The following is a 16,494-nucleotide window of genomic DNA, read 5'->3' on the forward strand; positions in this document are numbered from 1 at the left end:
TTCACTTGCCTTTACTAAGTGAAGTCTAGTAATCTTAATCATCTGAGTGGCCTGCACCTGGACAATTTTGTCTCCTTCATTTGCCATCATAGATGGTCTTTCCAGTGTTCTTTCAGTGTGTCTGTTAAGAAGATGGTGTTCTAGGGGATGTTGCACTAGAGATTTCAGAGCGGCATGTACAGGTAACCTGGCAGCTAAATGTTAATGGTGATTCAATATGACGATTATCATTATAGCAGTTGTCTAATTCAAGCCTTTTTATTTGGACAATTGTACATATTGTACCACATGAAACCTGTCCCACCTCCAGTCTCCTCTGCCACTCTGTACACCTCAGCTTGATCTTCTTGTCGTTCATCTCCAGTGTCTTGTCGAACTTGCTGCGGATCTCACGCCCAAGGTCAAGGGAAGACATCTCCACAGAGTCCCCCAGTCTGGCAAGGAGTACACAAGACAAAGTGATCTTAAGACTTGATTTCCTGCATTATATCTTTCATTTCTATCATGTTTGATCTTTGTGATTTTTAGGTTTTTAAAAAGCTACTAAGCTCCTTGATGATCTACAAAATAATGTAGATGTTAAACAAAAAGGAGAACAAGGTTGAAATAGACTTACCCAAACAGCAGATGTTGTAGCAGATTCAGGGACTTATTGTACATCTGGTTGTGCCAGTCCTGGGTAAAACAAAATCTGGTTATTCAAACAGCCCTTGCAACAATTCTTGATATCGACTTGAAGTTAGAAGGAATCAGATGCTTGTGAATAACTATTAGTAATTCTTTAAACTTGCTGTTGCTCTCACCTCCAGTTCCTGAGGTATGATTGGTCCATTTTGGTTTTATCTAACCTTGACCTGATTGACCTTACCTGACACCTAATCTGACCCTTACCTCCAGTTCCTGAGGTATGATTGGCCCATTGTCTAACACTGACCTTACTCAATCCCTGACTCTCACCCTCAGTTCCTGTGGACCTGACCTTGACCTTACCCGACCCTTAACCCTGTAACCCTCACCTCCCATTCCCAAGGTACGATTGGTTTTCTGTCTAACCTTGAGCTGGCCCAGGTCTGACCTTATTCAACACCTGACCCCAACCTTTACCTCCAGTTCCTGAGGTACGATTGATTTTCTGTCTAACCTTGAGCTGACCCTGGCCTGACCTTATTCGACACCTGACCTGAACCCTTACCTCCAGTTCCTGAGGTATGATTGGTCCGTTGTCCCGTCCCTTGTACAGAACCGCCATCTCTCCCTCGTAGAACAGCAGACAGTCCTCCTTTGCTGTCCTCTCAAGCTTGTCAATAAACACATTCCAACGGCTCGGAATCTATGGACAAGAATGGGAATAAACAAATCAACAATAAGCCACAATTTTGGGGTCGCCACATTTGATTACAAAAAATCAGTTATACCATCAATAGTCTATAACTATGAAAATGTCTAAAATCAAATATCAATTCTTGAGTAGAAATATAGTTAAGCCTATGAAGTATGGCTATTCGAATAAAAAAAGATGTCCATGTTTTATGTCTTTAGAGTTCTGCATACAAACAAAACGAGGATACCTGAGCCAGTGATCCTTCGTTGGCAGCGTTGACCAGAATGTCCAGGAGAGAAGCCAGCTCTGCTCCAGTGATGGGATTATCTAAAGTACAATCATTATGTAGATTTTTTTTAGTTGTAAAGTTAAGATATATCATAAAAAGCAGTGGTTGTTCAACTTGTTGGAAAATGATGCAATATCCTTGAAAAGGAAATAAACTTGAAAATTTGTTAAGTATTAAAGACCCTGCCTTACCGTTTTTCTCCTTGGGAACCAGCCCTTTCCTCAGTTTGGTGATCAGACTGTCTCTCTCCTCCCTGTACTCCTCTGTCAGGTCTTCTTCTCGTGCCTACAAAATACAGACATGTCAAATACATTATCTTAAGCTTAATAAGTACATGTAGTCCACACCATGTGCATGTTTACTCTTGGCATCTTACTTAAAACATTTAGCCTTAGTTGAGCATGATTATGCAATCAATTTCTTTGCCTGTGTCATTGTACCTTCAAATTCTACAGTACATAGTAAATAAATCTTCCTACTTGACATACCTTTACCTAGTCCTATCCTCATGCCTAATATACTTTTACCAATTCAGGAACAATTGCTAGTGAAAAGCTTCTCACCCAGTCACTTTTCTTAAGGGGAGACTAAAGGGATTGCGCCTGCGCCCAGACCGCACGATGAGAGACTCCAAGTAAAAAACATGGTTTAAACCATTGAAAATTCTTTTTGGTGGGATTTTTTGTGAAATCTGGGCAATATAGGATAGGCTGTGGTAGGATAGACTCTGTATTTGCTGAATTAGTTGAAATAAATGGTCTTTCTCTACCTTGTGGGGTTTGGCACCCCCCTGATATAGTGGGATGGTCTTCAACTGGGTGTTTGAAGCCTGTAGGGCCTATCCAAGGGCTCTGATTAGGGGGGGTTATCTGGAGAATAGCCGTATAGAATTTGTCAGGGATGAATCTGATGACAGTTGACATAACTGGTTAGTATTTGAGGGTAAGTTATTGTAGTCTGATGTTTTGATTCCTGAGATAATGACACCTTCTTTTTCTTAACTTCCCCATAGGGCTACATGCATTAATGGCATTTATTGTATCCCTTTAGTCTCCCCTTAAATGGTGCTATGATCATGGTATCAACTCTTTTGAGTGGCTCCCTCTAGCATTAAAGCCTAGTACTACAGGTCCCATGTTCCATTACACATACATGTATACATATGTACCTGAGACAGGTCCTGAAGTAGTTCCCTCCTAGTTGCAGGGAGGAACAGGGTGTGGCAGTCCACTGACTTGAAGACACCTGCGAATATTGGGATGAGAGGCAAGACATTATACAATATGTTCCAAATGATATCTTCTTTTTAAAATCACAAAGTTGCACCCTTTGAAACTCATCAAAGGTTTAAAACATTTAAAAAAATATATTTTCCAGCTGTAAATATTGTGGATAATTACCTATGATATATCCTGTGGACTGCAATGGGGTGTAGCACCCACACCAGTATTGTACAGAAGTACATGTACATGTAGCAAACTTTGATGAGGATTTCAAAAACATCATTTCATCATCATTAAACTTGATTTATGATGAAAACCAAAGAGTTAGTAGGCAAGTTAAAGAGTTCCCTAAAACTTAGAAGATTGCAAAGTCTTTACCCAGCAGGCTGATCTCGTAGTCCTCGTTGTCCCATGCTGACGTGTCCATGAGTTTCCTAAGCCACTCCTGGGGCGAGTCGTTATCTCCTAACAGCTGGGCAAAATCCTGCACTACCTGGAAGAGATTAAACAATTCAATATACTATTAGTCATGCAGTGTTTGAAAAAGAATAAGTGGTTAATGATGGTACAATCTATCCTGTTAATACATATAGTGACTATGCACCGAAGGGACTTGGGGACTGAGAAAAGTTACAGTAGGTGACTGCCATAGACAGGATTCGTAATTCTTGAGTCAATGGTTAGGGCTCACAATAATGGCCACCATGACCTGACTGAGGTAGTACAAGAAAAAATGGTATTTAGAATTTTTTTTCATTTTAATAAGACTTGCAGTTGCCTCAATCTATCATTCAGTAGAATAAAACTGTTCTGTTCAAAGTCGTCCATAATCAGTAGTCTGCAGTACGTGGCACTTGGCTGACCCTTATCTTTTTTCACCTCACCATGCAGCTTATACTTACCTACTGGTGTGATGACAATTACCGTGTGACAGTTAACTATTTGTGAAACTTGACAGTTAGACAGACTCACCCAGAGTAGAGGAGGGAAGCTGAGCAGGTCGTGGTTGAAGTCGTCGGCCCACTTGGATCTGGACATCTGAGACCGCAGGGCAAACAACTGAAGGGGATTAAGGACAGTGGCAGTTGTATGAGCAGCAACTCTTTTGACAAAGCAACTGCTAGAAACCAAGGTCTAGGGTTCACGCTCAATCCAATATTTAATAATTATATGCGGGGCACTTGTATCCAAAGTGGCTAAGCTTTGGAAGGAGATATAAATAGCAGGCAACATCTGAAAGTTACTTAGAGAGAAATGCCATATGGAAACATCAACATCATTATAAGAACAGATCACAGCTGTACAAAGTGTGGGCATGACTGTACATGTGCTTCAGCATTTGGACTCTGGAGCCACATGAGGTTCCACAAACTCCCAAGATGAGAACACAAAGTCATTTTTGGCAATGTAGGACAACCAAGAAGTTCAAGGAAAATTTTATATGAGGACAAAAAAAGGTTAAGTCATAGGAAAAAGCTCAAATCTAAATTGAGAATAGAAAGTTGTGTGAGTCATACACACCTGAGTTCTCCTGGCCAGTAGTTCCAGGTAGTCAATGTCGGCCTGGTCAATTATTTTGACGGAGTTGTAGATGAGGTAGGAGCTGAGGAGAGTCGACACGGCAAAGATCTTGGCATCATAGTTCTCTGAGATGTTGTTGGCTGCAAACCCTGAGGAGGAAGCAATGGGAGGACTATCATAAGCTGAATTATTTGCATATCTCTTGCATCTATAATCTGATCTTCCTGACTACTTACACCCAAATTTGGAAATGGAGTAGCCTTAGCATTAAGTTAAACAGAGTGGCATTTTTGAAGGACCTCATACTGACCTTCAGTGTCGAGGAAGATGACAGAAACTTTGTCTCCTGAAGGAAGGGTCATCTCCATGGGCTACAGGGAGACAAAAATAAAAGGAGTGATTGCTGGACTTTAAAGATTAATGGGTAATATAAGTTTCCCTTAGATTTATCTGAAGGTCTTGTTGGAGACAGATAGTAGTAGAGTTAGATGACGACAGCTAATAGGTTCTTGATAACTTCTTCCCTATAAAATGAGAGACTGCTGAAGGCACAAAAAAGTCATTTTGTAGGTTCTCATCAGACATTGCAGTAGGCATGTCAAGATGAAAAAAGAGGGTGAGGGAGGAAAAATTGTATCCAACAATTTTCACTCCATGAAACTGTGTGTATCAATACACAGACTCTGTTTTCATGTCAAGTTTTTAGCATTATTTTCTTTAAACCCCAAAACTATCTAATTGATTTGGTGCATCTAGATCTAATCTAAAGTAGTGTGACAGAGTCTTCACCTTTCCCCACATCCATATGCCCATGGTGTGCGGCCGTACGTAGGGGCCGACCCCAAACCCGCTGGACTTCCCCATCAGCTGGTTCATGAGGAAGGACTTCCCCGAGTGGAACTTCCCCACCACAGCGATGGTCGCCACCGCTCCGGATATCCTGTGCAGAAGCTGGGAGGAAATAACAATAACCACAATAAAGCTAGGGAGCTCATGTTATTGTCTGATTCTTGTTATCATACTGCTAAGCTATATTGTGGAAGTATGGCACCAAATCAGGTTACTGGGTACAGCAGGAGGGAGCTTAGATTAAACTTAAAGTTGGTAGAATTCATTCTGAATCTGAATCTGGATTCTTAACTCAATTTCTAACACATGAAAATTTGGACTCTGAAATTCTTGACCGTACTTATTACAATTACATGGTCTTAAATGTCATTGGGTGAACAGGCCCACTACTGGTAGTACTAGTAGTAGCTAGTGACATCCAACATAAAGTTTAACCTGAATGTGGCTCAGTACCGCTCACTCACTGTTGAGAATCTTTTTTTGGAAAACCCCTATACTCACCTTGGCATTTTTCTGTACAACTACCAGTTTCTTGTGGGTGACATCAGGCATCACTAACTGTAGGGGCTGTTCAGGGAAGTCGTGCCAGTGGTCCAAAACCTCCTGATTTTCTTCACCCTCAAACTCAACTTTTTTATCCACTTTTTCCACCTGTTTGACTACCTTGTTTGGAGGTGTTGGCTTGTGTACTTCAGGCTGCACATGCTGTGTATTATGTTTTAAAACCTCTGCCTTGACTTCCCTCTTCACCTCTGCTTGTTCCTCAAGTTTCTCTGTGTGTTTACTACTACTAGTAGTTGGGTTGTTGGGGGAGTTCTGTGGTTGAAACTTGACATGTTGAGTACTGTGGGGAGGGCCAGACTTGGGTTCTGATGGGACAGGTCTGACCACAGGGGGGCCATGGACACCTGAAAAGTAGTAGTAAAGGAGGTGATAACTGTTATGAACTAGCTTGTAGTAGCCGTGGCGACTAACGAAGGGTGTTTTTGCTTGATATTACATACACTATCAAGCAAAAACACCCTTCGTTAGTCGCCACGGCTAAGCTCGTAGTAGCTGCCTCTTTAAATTTGTAAAGCAGTGCTATAGTGTATATATACAGTACTGTATAGAAATATATGGCTATATAATTGTACTTTTTCTTTGTATGCCATTGTGCAATTATCAGTCAATAACAACAATTACCATACTACAAACAACGTTCATATGTATTAAACATGCGGTGAAGTGAACATAAGAAAACTTGAACTCACTGTGAAACCAAGACATTTTTGTTTGCAGTAGAAAGAAAAGTAAGATTGGTTATAAAACCTCAAGCAATGACATTACCACAAAAACATGACAATTTGGATTTGACATTTCTAATACGACATGCTAGCTAGGTCACATGAAATTAATTAATCAAGGAAAAACTATTTACATTGTGCTGAATAACAAATGAATAAAAAATGTAGAAATAAATAAATAAATTTGAAAAACACACAAATAAATCATACCAAACAGAAAATCAAAGTAATCAAACCGAATATGAATATATGTGATCATATGTGGATGAACTTCTCTTTTACACGTGTGACGTCATGATAATTTCTAAACTTCCGTGACAGCATTTCAAGTCCCCAAACACTTTAGGGTTTCTCAGGTTGGCCTACCTTCGTCAACAAACTTCTCAGAAAACTCCTTGTGCAGTGCTGAGACTGTCGCCGCGCAGAAGACAAGACAGAAGAACAAAACCTTCCTGCATGCAGAGGACATCTTCACATCTCGTCTGGGCATGCCTTTGGTAGAGTTTCGGGGAAATCCACTCAACTAACAGGGGTTTGTATAGAACATTTAGCTCTATTCTACTGAGTTTTGGAAAAAAATGGTCACTTTTAAATATTAATTAAGTCAAAAAATAAATTTTGTATTATATTTTAAAGAAAATAATGACATTTGATGGGTGAATTGAGTCAAATAATATATTTTTGTGCAAATATTTATTCCCCGTTTACAAATGAACTATGCCGATACCCTTTGACCTAAAATTCTCTGCATTCCCGCCATCTCTGGTCGTGTGGTGTTAGGTTGTGTTCTGTGTCTGATGATTTGCGCTGTCAGATCGTTTGCATTGACAAACGCCACTGCGAAGTGTGTCCTACCTGTGATCAACAGTGCACGGTAGTTTCTGTGTGAGTTGAGGGAACCTTCGCTCGGAAATAAAACGACATTTTCCCGCCAAGGTTCAACCATGTCTGCTGAGGGGGGAGGGGCGGAGGCCAAGTTGGCAGGTACGGATAAAGTTTTTTCTCACGCTCTGACAGCTGCTTTCTTGCAAATTGATTTCTGTTGTTCAGTTAACTACACAAGACAGTGTAGGTATTTATTGAACACGAGGTGTTATATGTAAGGTATGCTGTCTGCTAGCAAATGTTGGGTGAAACCACGGACAGTCAGAAAACGTTATGATCGTGCAACACAACATCTGCTTGGAGATTACAAAGCTTTGTCCAACCAGAAAAAGAACCTTTGATAGATTATGATTGCACATACGCATTATGAAATTGAATTCGTTTACATATCATCTAAAACAGTCACTACAAATGACGGTACATATGTACATAATGCACTGGACCTCACTTGCAATCAGGAGCCAAGAGGTTTGTGATATGATACAGATGATTAAACATTATATTTAACACTTGTTTTGTCCATATTCTCTGTAGCCATTCCTGACGTTGAGATTGACCCCGACGGAAAGTTCAAGTACATCCTGATCCGTTGCCATGGTCCCGGTGATGTCAGCAAGGACATCGTCAGGGGGTTTGCCTGGGCAGAGTTCCACGGTAGATACGCTTTCATTTAATCATTCGCAATGTTCATGCCTGCATGTAGAGTACAGCATAGTCAGTATGGCATATTACTATGAAAATTTGTAGATCATTTAGTAGTATAAATCTATACATGTTTTCCACTTAATTTTGAGGTTGCATGGCTTCAGACATACTAGTAGACAAAGTGTACCAGCCTGAACTTCTAACCATTGTTTTCATCTTTTCTACGCTATAAGATCATTAAGAGCTTTGTGCTTGTCTTTATGTTGAACATTGCATACTTAATTTGTAGGAAAATAGTAACTGTTTTGTAAGTGCCCTGCCTATATAGGTAAGTAGAACACTGTCATTATGCTATGATCTGCCTAGGGTAGAACGCTATGCCCTAATATACAATTAAAATACAATTCTTGTCGACTGCTGAAACAGCTGTGCTTGAAGAGCTTGTATTGTAATAAATAATCCCGTTCTCCAGCTGATATCTATGACAGAGTTGCCCCTGGGATTGAGGCTCTAGGGTTTGACTGTGAGTGTATAGGCGGCGGCAGAATACAGCATAGCAGGAGTCAGAGGAACATCCTAGTGTTTGGGTACTCCATGGTATGTTTTGTTTTATGTACTTTCTGTGTCTGTGGGAGATGATACTAGTAGTGCACAGGCTTATTTGAAAGGAACGACTTAAATTCTAAAAGCTTTCTTGTCATTCAAGAAAAAACGTGGGAAAGCCTTAACAGTTCTCCTGAAAACTCAAGATTGCAAAAACATTAGCAGGACTTTTCAAGTATTTTCTTCTACTGAAAAACATGTCAAAATGAAGTGCCCCTCAATAATCCATCCAAAAGCCACAAAGTGTAGAGGAAAAAGGGGCATAGAAAAAAAGTCAAGTAGTACCTTTTTGTAATGTTTAAACTTTAATTAGACTTTAAATTTTACATATTTCTGAATTCTGTATACACAACATCATGGTACATTGTGTGCTATCTACCATTCATTTCACACAGACAGAGAAACACTTGTCACTGTGTAGTCCTTGAGCAGTAGTTCCACATTGTTTGTAACCACTTGGCTTTCAGACCACATCTACGGTAAGGTGAAGCCTGTGCTCGATGAGCTGCAGATCACGTCCGAGGTGCTAGGGGGCGGCAAGATCACCCACGAGAGCGCAGAGAAGAAAATCCATGTCTATGGAAAATCCACTGTTTGTCATGTGGGGATTGGGGAATGGGTTTGGAGCCTGGGAAACATTAACAGTGACATTATTGGCTGTGAACCTGACTAAAGCATGCTTCCAGCAGCCCTCCTCTGGTAAGGCCCCTGTAGGAAGAGTACTATAGAGCTTTAGACAATGAGCTTTTGTGTTACATAGACTAAGCTGTGTAGCACAAGGAAGAAAACATTTGTTTTCCCACTTCCAATGTTTCCCTTGTTCCAGGCCTTGCTAAAGCTGTGTGTTTATTTTTAAATTCAGGGACCAGATTTTGTATCACAATATGTGTCATACATGTGATTTTTTGTGTGCACAATATACCATTTTGTATTTTACACTGGTATCCATAGCCTATCACTTTTGTTTGACGTGTATTGAACATGAATGCTTTTCAGCACTTTTCTCAAATATTGTCTGCTGTCTACTAACCCGATGTTGTTGAGAATGTTTTCTATTTCATTTTTGGAAGACATGGTATCAAAAACGTCTGTCTGCCAAGAAGTCAATATTTGGCTAAGCAGTATACTAATCTGCAGTGCATACATACAACAGTACAGTACTACAGTGTAAAATAGCAATGTGTTTAACACCTTTGGAAGTGTATCTTTATAGAGTTTTGCACAGATTTACAACTATTATGTCAGTTTTAACAACTTCTTTTCTGTGTTTCTCCAGGGTTTTGGTCAGGCTGACCACTCCATCACAGTGGAGAAACTCAAGAAGCAATTCCCTGACTACTCAAGCATCACCTTCAACAACGAGGGCTACTAGAGACTTAAGAAGTGACCTCTCTCCTTAAAGAGTTGCTCTGAAAGGTTTCCTTTCCTTACAAGGGTTCGAGTCTTAAAGAGTTGTTCTGCAGAGAATTCTCATCTTGTGCATAGGACATGAGACTTGAAATGCTTATTGCCTAAGGCAAGTGCTGAGGCATGTGTAGCAAAAACCTCTGGTTCGAAAGGACTTGTGATCATTGTTACAGAACTACACTGTCGTTTTCTGTATAATTTTGATGACTGTGAAAAGCTAAGTTTCTTGTGTTGCAATCTTCAGGATATGTTTTGTCTAAAACAGCTGTTCATCAGATTTTGTCAGAAGGAAAGTTATAAGTCATGTTTAACTTCTATAGCCTCTCAGAGGCCTGTAGTGACAAAAATATAATGACTGTTTGCAATAGGTCTGTAGATGCAAACGTGCACTGTCGTCATAATTGTTACTTGTGTCGTCATTCTCAGCATATGTTTGTCTAAAACAGCTGTTCATCAGACTTGGTCAGAAGGAAAGTTATAAGTCATGTTAAACTTCTATAGCCACAGAGGTCTGTTGTGCTAGTGACAAATAATGACTGTTTGCAACAGTTCAGTTATACTGAGTGTGGCTGAAGGCTGTAGTATAATGTGTTGGTGTCAAGTCTTGACTTCTAAAATAAACGACAAAGCGACGAGCAATTGTGGAAAAAATTTCCTGTATGAACATCATTTTATTGCCATGAATATCTTATCAGACTTGTAGGTCAAACTGTAGAAAAATTAAGTTCTAGAGATGCAACCTGAAGAAAATTTACCTGGCTCCAAGGAAGCTAGACAAGTAAATTTTCTTTACTTTGTATCACAAGAACTTTATTTTCCTTTCCTTAGGCCAGTCCATTTAATATGTTGGTTCTCAGAAAAATTAAAGAACTATGGACTTTATGTTGTTTCAGAAAAATATCCTTATCCTATCATTTCAAGTAGACACTTACAAGAAGACTCACAGCAGAGGAGTTACCATAGAGTCCATTGCTCACAGGTAAATTGTAGGTTGTACATGTATCACACGAACATTATTTTTCCTGCTACTTTACTGCCCTGTGTCACGTGCAGACCCCCTTGATGCACTTCTGCGTGGTCTCGCAGCAGGTGTAGTACTGCTGGTACTCGCAGCACGGCTCTCCCGCGGGGCAGGGCTTGTCCGCGCAGGTCAGGTGGCGGGGCGGGGGAACGGGCGGGTCGTACGTGCACCCCGCCCCGCTACAGGTCGTCCCCGGCTCGATGTTAGCCACGAGAAGGTCGAACACCTCTGCCTGCACCTAGAAACAGAAAACCACTAATCTTGATATCTAACAAACTTCCGCAAGATAGCATGTGTATAGTCCAGTGGTTAGCAACCCTGCCCCTGGACCAGGAATTTGTGCACCTAGAAACACAGAATTCGAAATGAGCCGGGATAATTGCTCACCTAGGCTTGACGCTTACACTTTCCATATATGCAAATGCTAGGTGTGACAGGTCGTTCAGTGTACTTAAACCAGCTGCTGCTGCGCCGCGTGTCTGCTAGCTGGTGTGCTATGCCAAAGAGCGGCTTTACCGGCTATGTAGATGAAAATATAGAGATAGGTTGATGTCATTTTGCTGTTACTTGTCCACTTCCTCAACCACAGTAGACATGCTTTTTGACCCAAATCGACTCAAGTTGATATCTCCCATGGATCTTGACATGCCGCGTGGCAGAGATCCTAAGACAGTTTACTTGCCACTTCTCTAGTCCTTATTGCAAAATTAACGTTAAACTTAGATACCGCTATGATATGATTTACTATGGACATTATTTACCATTGGGTTGGAGATGTTAAAAGGTCCTCTCCAGTCCAATGTGAAGACAGGTCCAGTTTTGTTGTTCAGAGAAGGTCCGTCCCGATAGGTGATGTTACATGCGCTCTTCTCGGGCCAGCAGATGGCATTGGCAATCACGGACCTGTTGCATGGGGGTATACGGCATTTCAGATAACGTTATGTAATGTCCAATAAATAACGATCTCTTGCCGAGTCTCCATACGAAGTAAGTGTACAAAACACTTGACTGTAGTTGGAGATACGGCACTCGGAAATACAGTCACATAAAAGTTGGCCTACATTGTACAAAGTGGCACACTATACAAAATTTTATTGCAAAAACCACGACGTCCTAAAGGAAGGTTCTGTTGCATAATTCCTCAAAGCAGTAATTCCATGATAATGCAAAATTACCTTTAGGCATTATCATCAGTACACATATTGTCTACATTTTCATAGCTCAAAACATGTTCCTCATTGAAAGATAAGAATAACTGACTTGATGTTTCCGTCCAGCCAATCACTGTAGGCCCTCCTGGTGTCGTCATCAGACACGTCCATGAGGTAGCGCAGGTAGCGGACAAAGAGGCCTGTTTAATCGGGGAACAGAAATTTATTTATCAACTTATCTATCTAATGATCTCTTTGAGATATGATAGATATGTACCAAGGCAGATCGCAAACCTCGCTGGCAACATAAAGAACTGGAAGCTACTTACAGTCGCCTTCATTGCAGCCGACCAATGATGAATGGTGATGAGATGTTTAGGAAAGGCGCGATTGATAAGCTAGCCTTAATGCATTGTACTTCTACTAAGTTAGCATTAAAGTTCATCTGTGTTGGCAGTTAAGATACTGCATAGTGAAAACTGTTTTCGACACAAAAATTAGCGCATCGAAATTTCGACAGTATAACTACCGTCTTCCTGAAATTTCAAGTGTCTAATAAGTAGATCATGTGACCCTACGGACATCTGACGTCAGCAGTTGTCATAAGTGCTGTGAAGTTTATTCCGCTCGCCGTCTGTTGTAGTCTCTACCAGACTAACTACGCCGGCTATGTAATATGGAGAATATTTGCCGGGGGACTTTGGCCGTAGAGGGTGTCATTTGCAGGCGTAGGGTTGCAAATTTGACCCTCTCTCCGTAGCCGATTCCCTTCATACAATTGACTCTATTTGGCCAATTTCTACTATTTTCAAAGCGACCCGTGGAGAATGGTAGAGCCTACGTCCGTTGGGTTATTGTACCTTTGTAAACATATTCATCTTCGTCACATCCCTCCGGCCAGCACCGTTCCACCAGAACCCCTCCCCGTGAGCTGTAGAAGATGGTGGCCTGCGCGACCCGATGGGCGAGCGTCAGGTAGCTGCTGTCGTTCAGAATATGGTACATCTCCACGAGACCCCCCACTAGCACCCCGCTGTTGAAGGTCTTGTTGAAGTCGCGGTTTCCGGTACAGTCTTTCGTGGCTATGTTCGACACCTGTAGATGACGCATTATAAGTTCTAATCAGTGCAATTTGCTTCATATGGAGTATCAATATCAAACTCTATGTGCACAATATGGAACAATGAGGAATCGCTGAGTCAGACGCTCCTCCCCATCTAGATATCTTTCGCAACTTGTAGAGGTGAATATGCACCTGTATTGCCCTCTTTCACATTGTAACCAATTTAGATAGACAATAAAACAATAAATGTATGGAAAAAAACAATGAGGAAGTGATACATTTTTGACAGTTGGCTGTGATGAGATGCTGTTGTCTGCCGTTTGGTCTCGAGGGATTTTGATACTTGGGTAGAAATGCTACTTCTGTTATTCCCCTACCTCTTGCTTCATTATCTACCATTCATTGTGCATCATTATCCAGACAAACATTTAAACGCCATACAAACGCTACTCGTCAACGTCCTGTATAATAATTCCTGTACATCACTGCTGCTAAGCTAAGGTTTTGGAAAATAGCATAGATAAAAACGACTGACCTGGAACGTATCCGGGTCAATTAGTCCGTTCTTCTGGATGTACTTCCAGGTCATCGTCATGTTTCTTAGGTATGACGTGTCGTTGGTGTGTCTGTCTCCCAGATTAAGAAAACAAAGTCTCAGGTTTTAATTGAACGTTTCTATTCGTGAGTCAGCAGAATTCATTTCGTTCTTCATATATCTTACATGTAATGTATGTGAATCAAAGTTAAACTGTGAATTACCAACACACCAAAAATAGACTTCACAAATGTTTGACTCTCATCAGCTCCAGTCTTTGTCAAGCAAGGAATGAGCAATCCAGATGAATTTCATTTTCAGATGTAACAAATTTGGATTGATTTTATCATTTTTACATGAAGTATTACTTATATCTTCTAATGATTCTTGTATCATCTGTTTGGTGGGTGATCTCCGTTATCCTAGACTGATACCTTTTTTCAGCTTTCATTCTGCACAGATACACCAGCTCAATACGACAGACCCAGTCTTTGTCAATGAATTAGCAATCCAGATGAACTTTAACAAATGCGGATTAGTTTTATTCTTTTTACATGAAATATTCCTTATATCGTGGATTGATTGCACAGATACACTAACTAAATCAAACAGACCTGTACAACTTGGCGCTCAGCTGCAGCATCTGCACGTTAGTGATGGTGGTTTTCTGATCGTAGAACCAGTACCCGCCTGGAAATGTACCAATTCATGCCAGTGACGGTACGTTTTTTGTCGAATTTTCATTGTTTAGAAGTTGCAATTTACACAAGATGCCTATCACATCTTGAATTCACTTCAGCGTGCTTCGTGATGTAAACGTAAACTGGCCAAATGATTATCGAAATTGATGTGCAATGCATTGGTGATAACGGTAAAAGTTCATGCGAATTTGTTTATTTATTTCTGTATTCTTTAGCCAGGTTCAGTGACTATCTACTGCTTTACAGTGCTGTACTGGACATATACATGAATGAAAAGCTTCTAGCTACGTGTTTACCTCCGCAGGCTCCCGTGTGGTCCCAGCCGTACTGGTAGTTCCAGTCGTGAATCTGCTTCGCCAAGGTCAGGAAATCCTCGTCACCGAGAACCTGGAACAGATTTTCTGACATTTTGATATTGGATGCACAAGTCCTTGCTTCTTACAGACTTAGTTGGATTGAACTGCAAATGTTTCAACCTCGGTTGGAAAAAATGTCAGCTTTCAGGGACTGTCTTTTTCGATGTTGCCAAGGATGAATTTACTTGCTAATCATTGCTATATCATATTGTATGAAAATATCCCGAGTGCCATTGTTGTTGGTTTGCTGGGGCTCCTATAGTCTCCCCTAACTTTCAGTCGCTATGGGAGAGTATTGGAGCCCCGGTAACCTAACTAGGACGACACCAAGGCTAGTTTGGAAATAAATGTTAAACAGAAACGATTTTTTTTCTTCAAATTTTAAAGTCGTTGAAGAAATTATACATTCAGAAAAGTTCACCTCATATATCCTGAGGTAGCTGAGAGCGAACCACGCCATGTCGTCATAGGAAGGAGCGGGCGCGTAGGCCAGTTCCAGGTCGTACATTTGACGTAGGGACGACTTCAGACAGGTCTGGTATCTAATCGAATACAAACCAACAAAGCAGACAACCATTCTGATTAAAACTTTCGAATAAAAAGGTCGAAACCGGGAATTGATTTTGGTGTCTAAGCCGTCCTCCCTCTGATGCCCAGTCGACTAAATACCATGTTTGAACACTCAATTGAACTTGATTCATATCCATTAAATTCAATGCTATAGCTTTCGTTTACACAAATACGGATATACCAGTACGTCTGGTGATCAGCAATGTGGTGATCCAATATCAATGACAAAAAGAAATTACTTTCCTAGTTACCTGGTGTGATTGCCGTAGTACATGAAGTTTGCGAACGTCTCCAAAACCGCTCCGTTTTGCCAGAACCCATCAAAACCGTTCCAAACCTTTAAAGCAAAGTAGGTCATTTTTTAAAGCATAATGAGTATGCATATAGGTTTAAAAGAGGTGCTTGGATGGCCAACTTGAAATGTATTGACATATACAAAAAAGACCATGTGCATTCTCGATATGCAAAGGCACTTGAAGGTGCTGGAAACTGCCAACAGACTTGTAACCTTGTAGGTATTGTTAACTACTAGTCCCTACCTCCCACATTGGGAAGAATCTTGGGTTCACGTTTTTGTTGCAATATACAAAGATACATATAATACACAGTGGTGTCGTGCTCAAGCATATTGCTTATGTTAACGGCACCACATGACAGACCTTCCATTTGGCATGGGTTCACATTTGGTGCAGGGCCACTAGTCACTAATCTCCAAGCAGATCTAACGGTGGCAAAGACAGTATCCAACTGGCAAAAGAAGTATACCAGTTGGATAGATATTCGCCAGCGTTGGATCTGCTTGGAGATTAACTACCTGATAGCTGAAGAGCCCGGATATGGGTGACGGGAACCAGTTCCGCTGCAGTGCCAGCTGCGTCCGGCAGGCCCACAGCGCCGTGGAGGAGTTACCGAACATCTCAGCCGTGCAGTCTTCTGGCGTGGGCGCTGAGGACGCCAAGCTCGCCAGAACAAGCGCCAGGCAGATCCACAGCCCTCCTGCAGCCGCCATGTTTCTCCTGACCTTTGGAGCGTCACCTTGCACCGTTTACCTTTACAGGTGTCAAAGGT

The 16,494-nt window shown here is 41.1% G+C and overlaps 3 protein-coding genes across 4 annotated transcripts; 1 reads left to right on the forward strand and 2 right to left on the reverse strand.

Moving 5' to 3' along the window:
- Positions 1-124: 124 nt before the first annotated feature.
- LOC136442658 (guanylate-binding protein 2-like) lies at positions 125-7,001 on the reverse strand. Its single transcript, XM_066439603.1, has 13 exons — positions 6,856-7,001; positions 5,705-6,111; positions 5,144-5,305; positions 4,665-4,725; positions 4,355-4,503; positions 3,806-3,892; positions 3,212-3,353; positions 2,779-2,855; positions 1,802-1,895; positions 1,569-1,648; positions 1,193-1,330; positions 617-675; positions 125-434 (listed from the first exon to the last, which is right to left on the reverse strand). The coding sequence occupies exons 1-13, from the start codon at positions 6,977-6,979 to the stop codon at positions 125-127; spliced, it is 1,890 nt and encodes a 629-aa protein (XP_066295700.1). The 5' UTR covers positions 6,980-7,001.
- Positions 7,002-7,223: 222 nt separating this feature from the next.
- LOC136442106 (14 kDa phosphohistidine phosphatase-like) lies at positions 7,224-10,662 on the forward strand. 2 transcript variants are annotated; one of them, XM_066438733.1, is made up of 4 exons: positions 7,224-7,473; positions 7,909-8,028; positions 8,492-8,616; positions 9,899-10,662. In XM_066438733.1, the coding sequence occupies exons 1-4, from the start codon at positions 7,434-7,436 to the stop codon at positions 9,992-9,994; spliced, it is 381 nt and encodes a 126-aa protein (XP_066294830.1). In that variant the 5' UTR covers positions 7,224-7,433; the 3' UTR covers positions 9,995-10,662. The 2 variants fall into 2 exon arrangements, with proteins under 2 accessions (XP_066294830.1, XP_066294829.1); XM_066438732.1 differs by lacking the exon at positions 8,492-8,616 and adding an exon at positions 9,090-9,214 and having other exon boundaries at positions 7,225-7,473.
- A 27-nt stretch (positions 10,663-10,689) lies between these two features.
- On the reverse strand, positions 10,690-16,493 carry LOC136442107 (uncharacterized). The gene is made up of 10 exons (XM_066438734.1): positions 16,241-16,493; positions 15,678-15,763; positions 15,278-15,398; positions 14,797-14,887; positions 14,414-14,489; positions 13,800-13,890; positions 13,062-13,296; positions 12,311-12,401; positions 11,812-11,953; positions 10,690-11,288 (listed from the first exon to the last, which is right to left on the reverse strand). The coding sequence occupies exons 1-10, from the start codon at positions 16,433-16,435 to the stop codon at positions 11,073-11,075; spliced, it is 1,344 nt and encodes a 447-aa protein (XP_066294831.1). The 5' UTR covers positions 16,436-16,493; the 3' UTR covers positions 10,690-11,072.
- Position 16,494: the final 1 nt, after the last annotated feature.

Source organism: Branchiostoma lanceolatum, chromosome 9, assembly GCF_035083965.1.
Source record: "Branchiostoma lanceolatum isolate klBraLanc5 chromosome 9, klBraLanc5.hap2, whole genome shotgun sequence".
In the NCBI taxonomy this organism is placed as follows: Eukaryota; Metazoa; Chordata; class Leptocardii; order Amphioxiformes; family Branchiostomatidae; genus Branchiostoma; species Branchiostoma lanceolatum.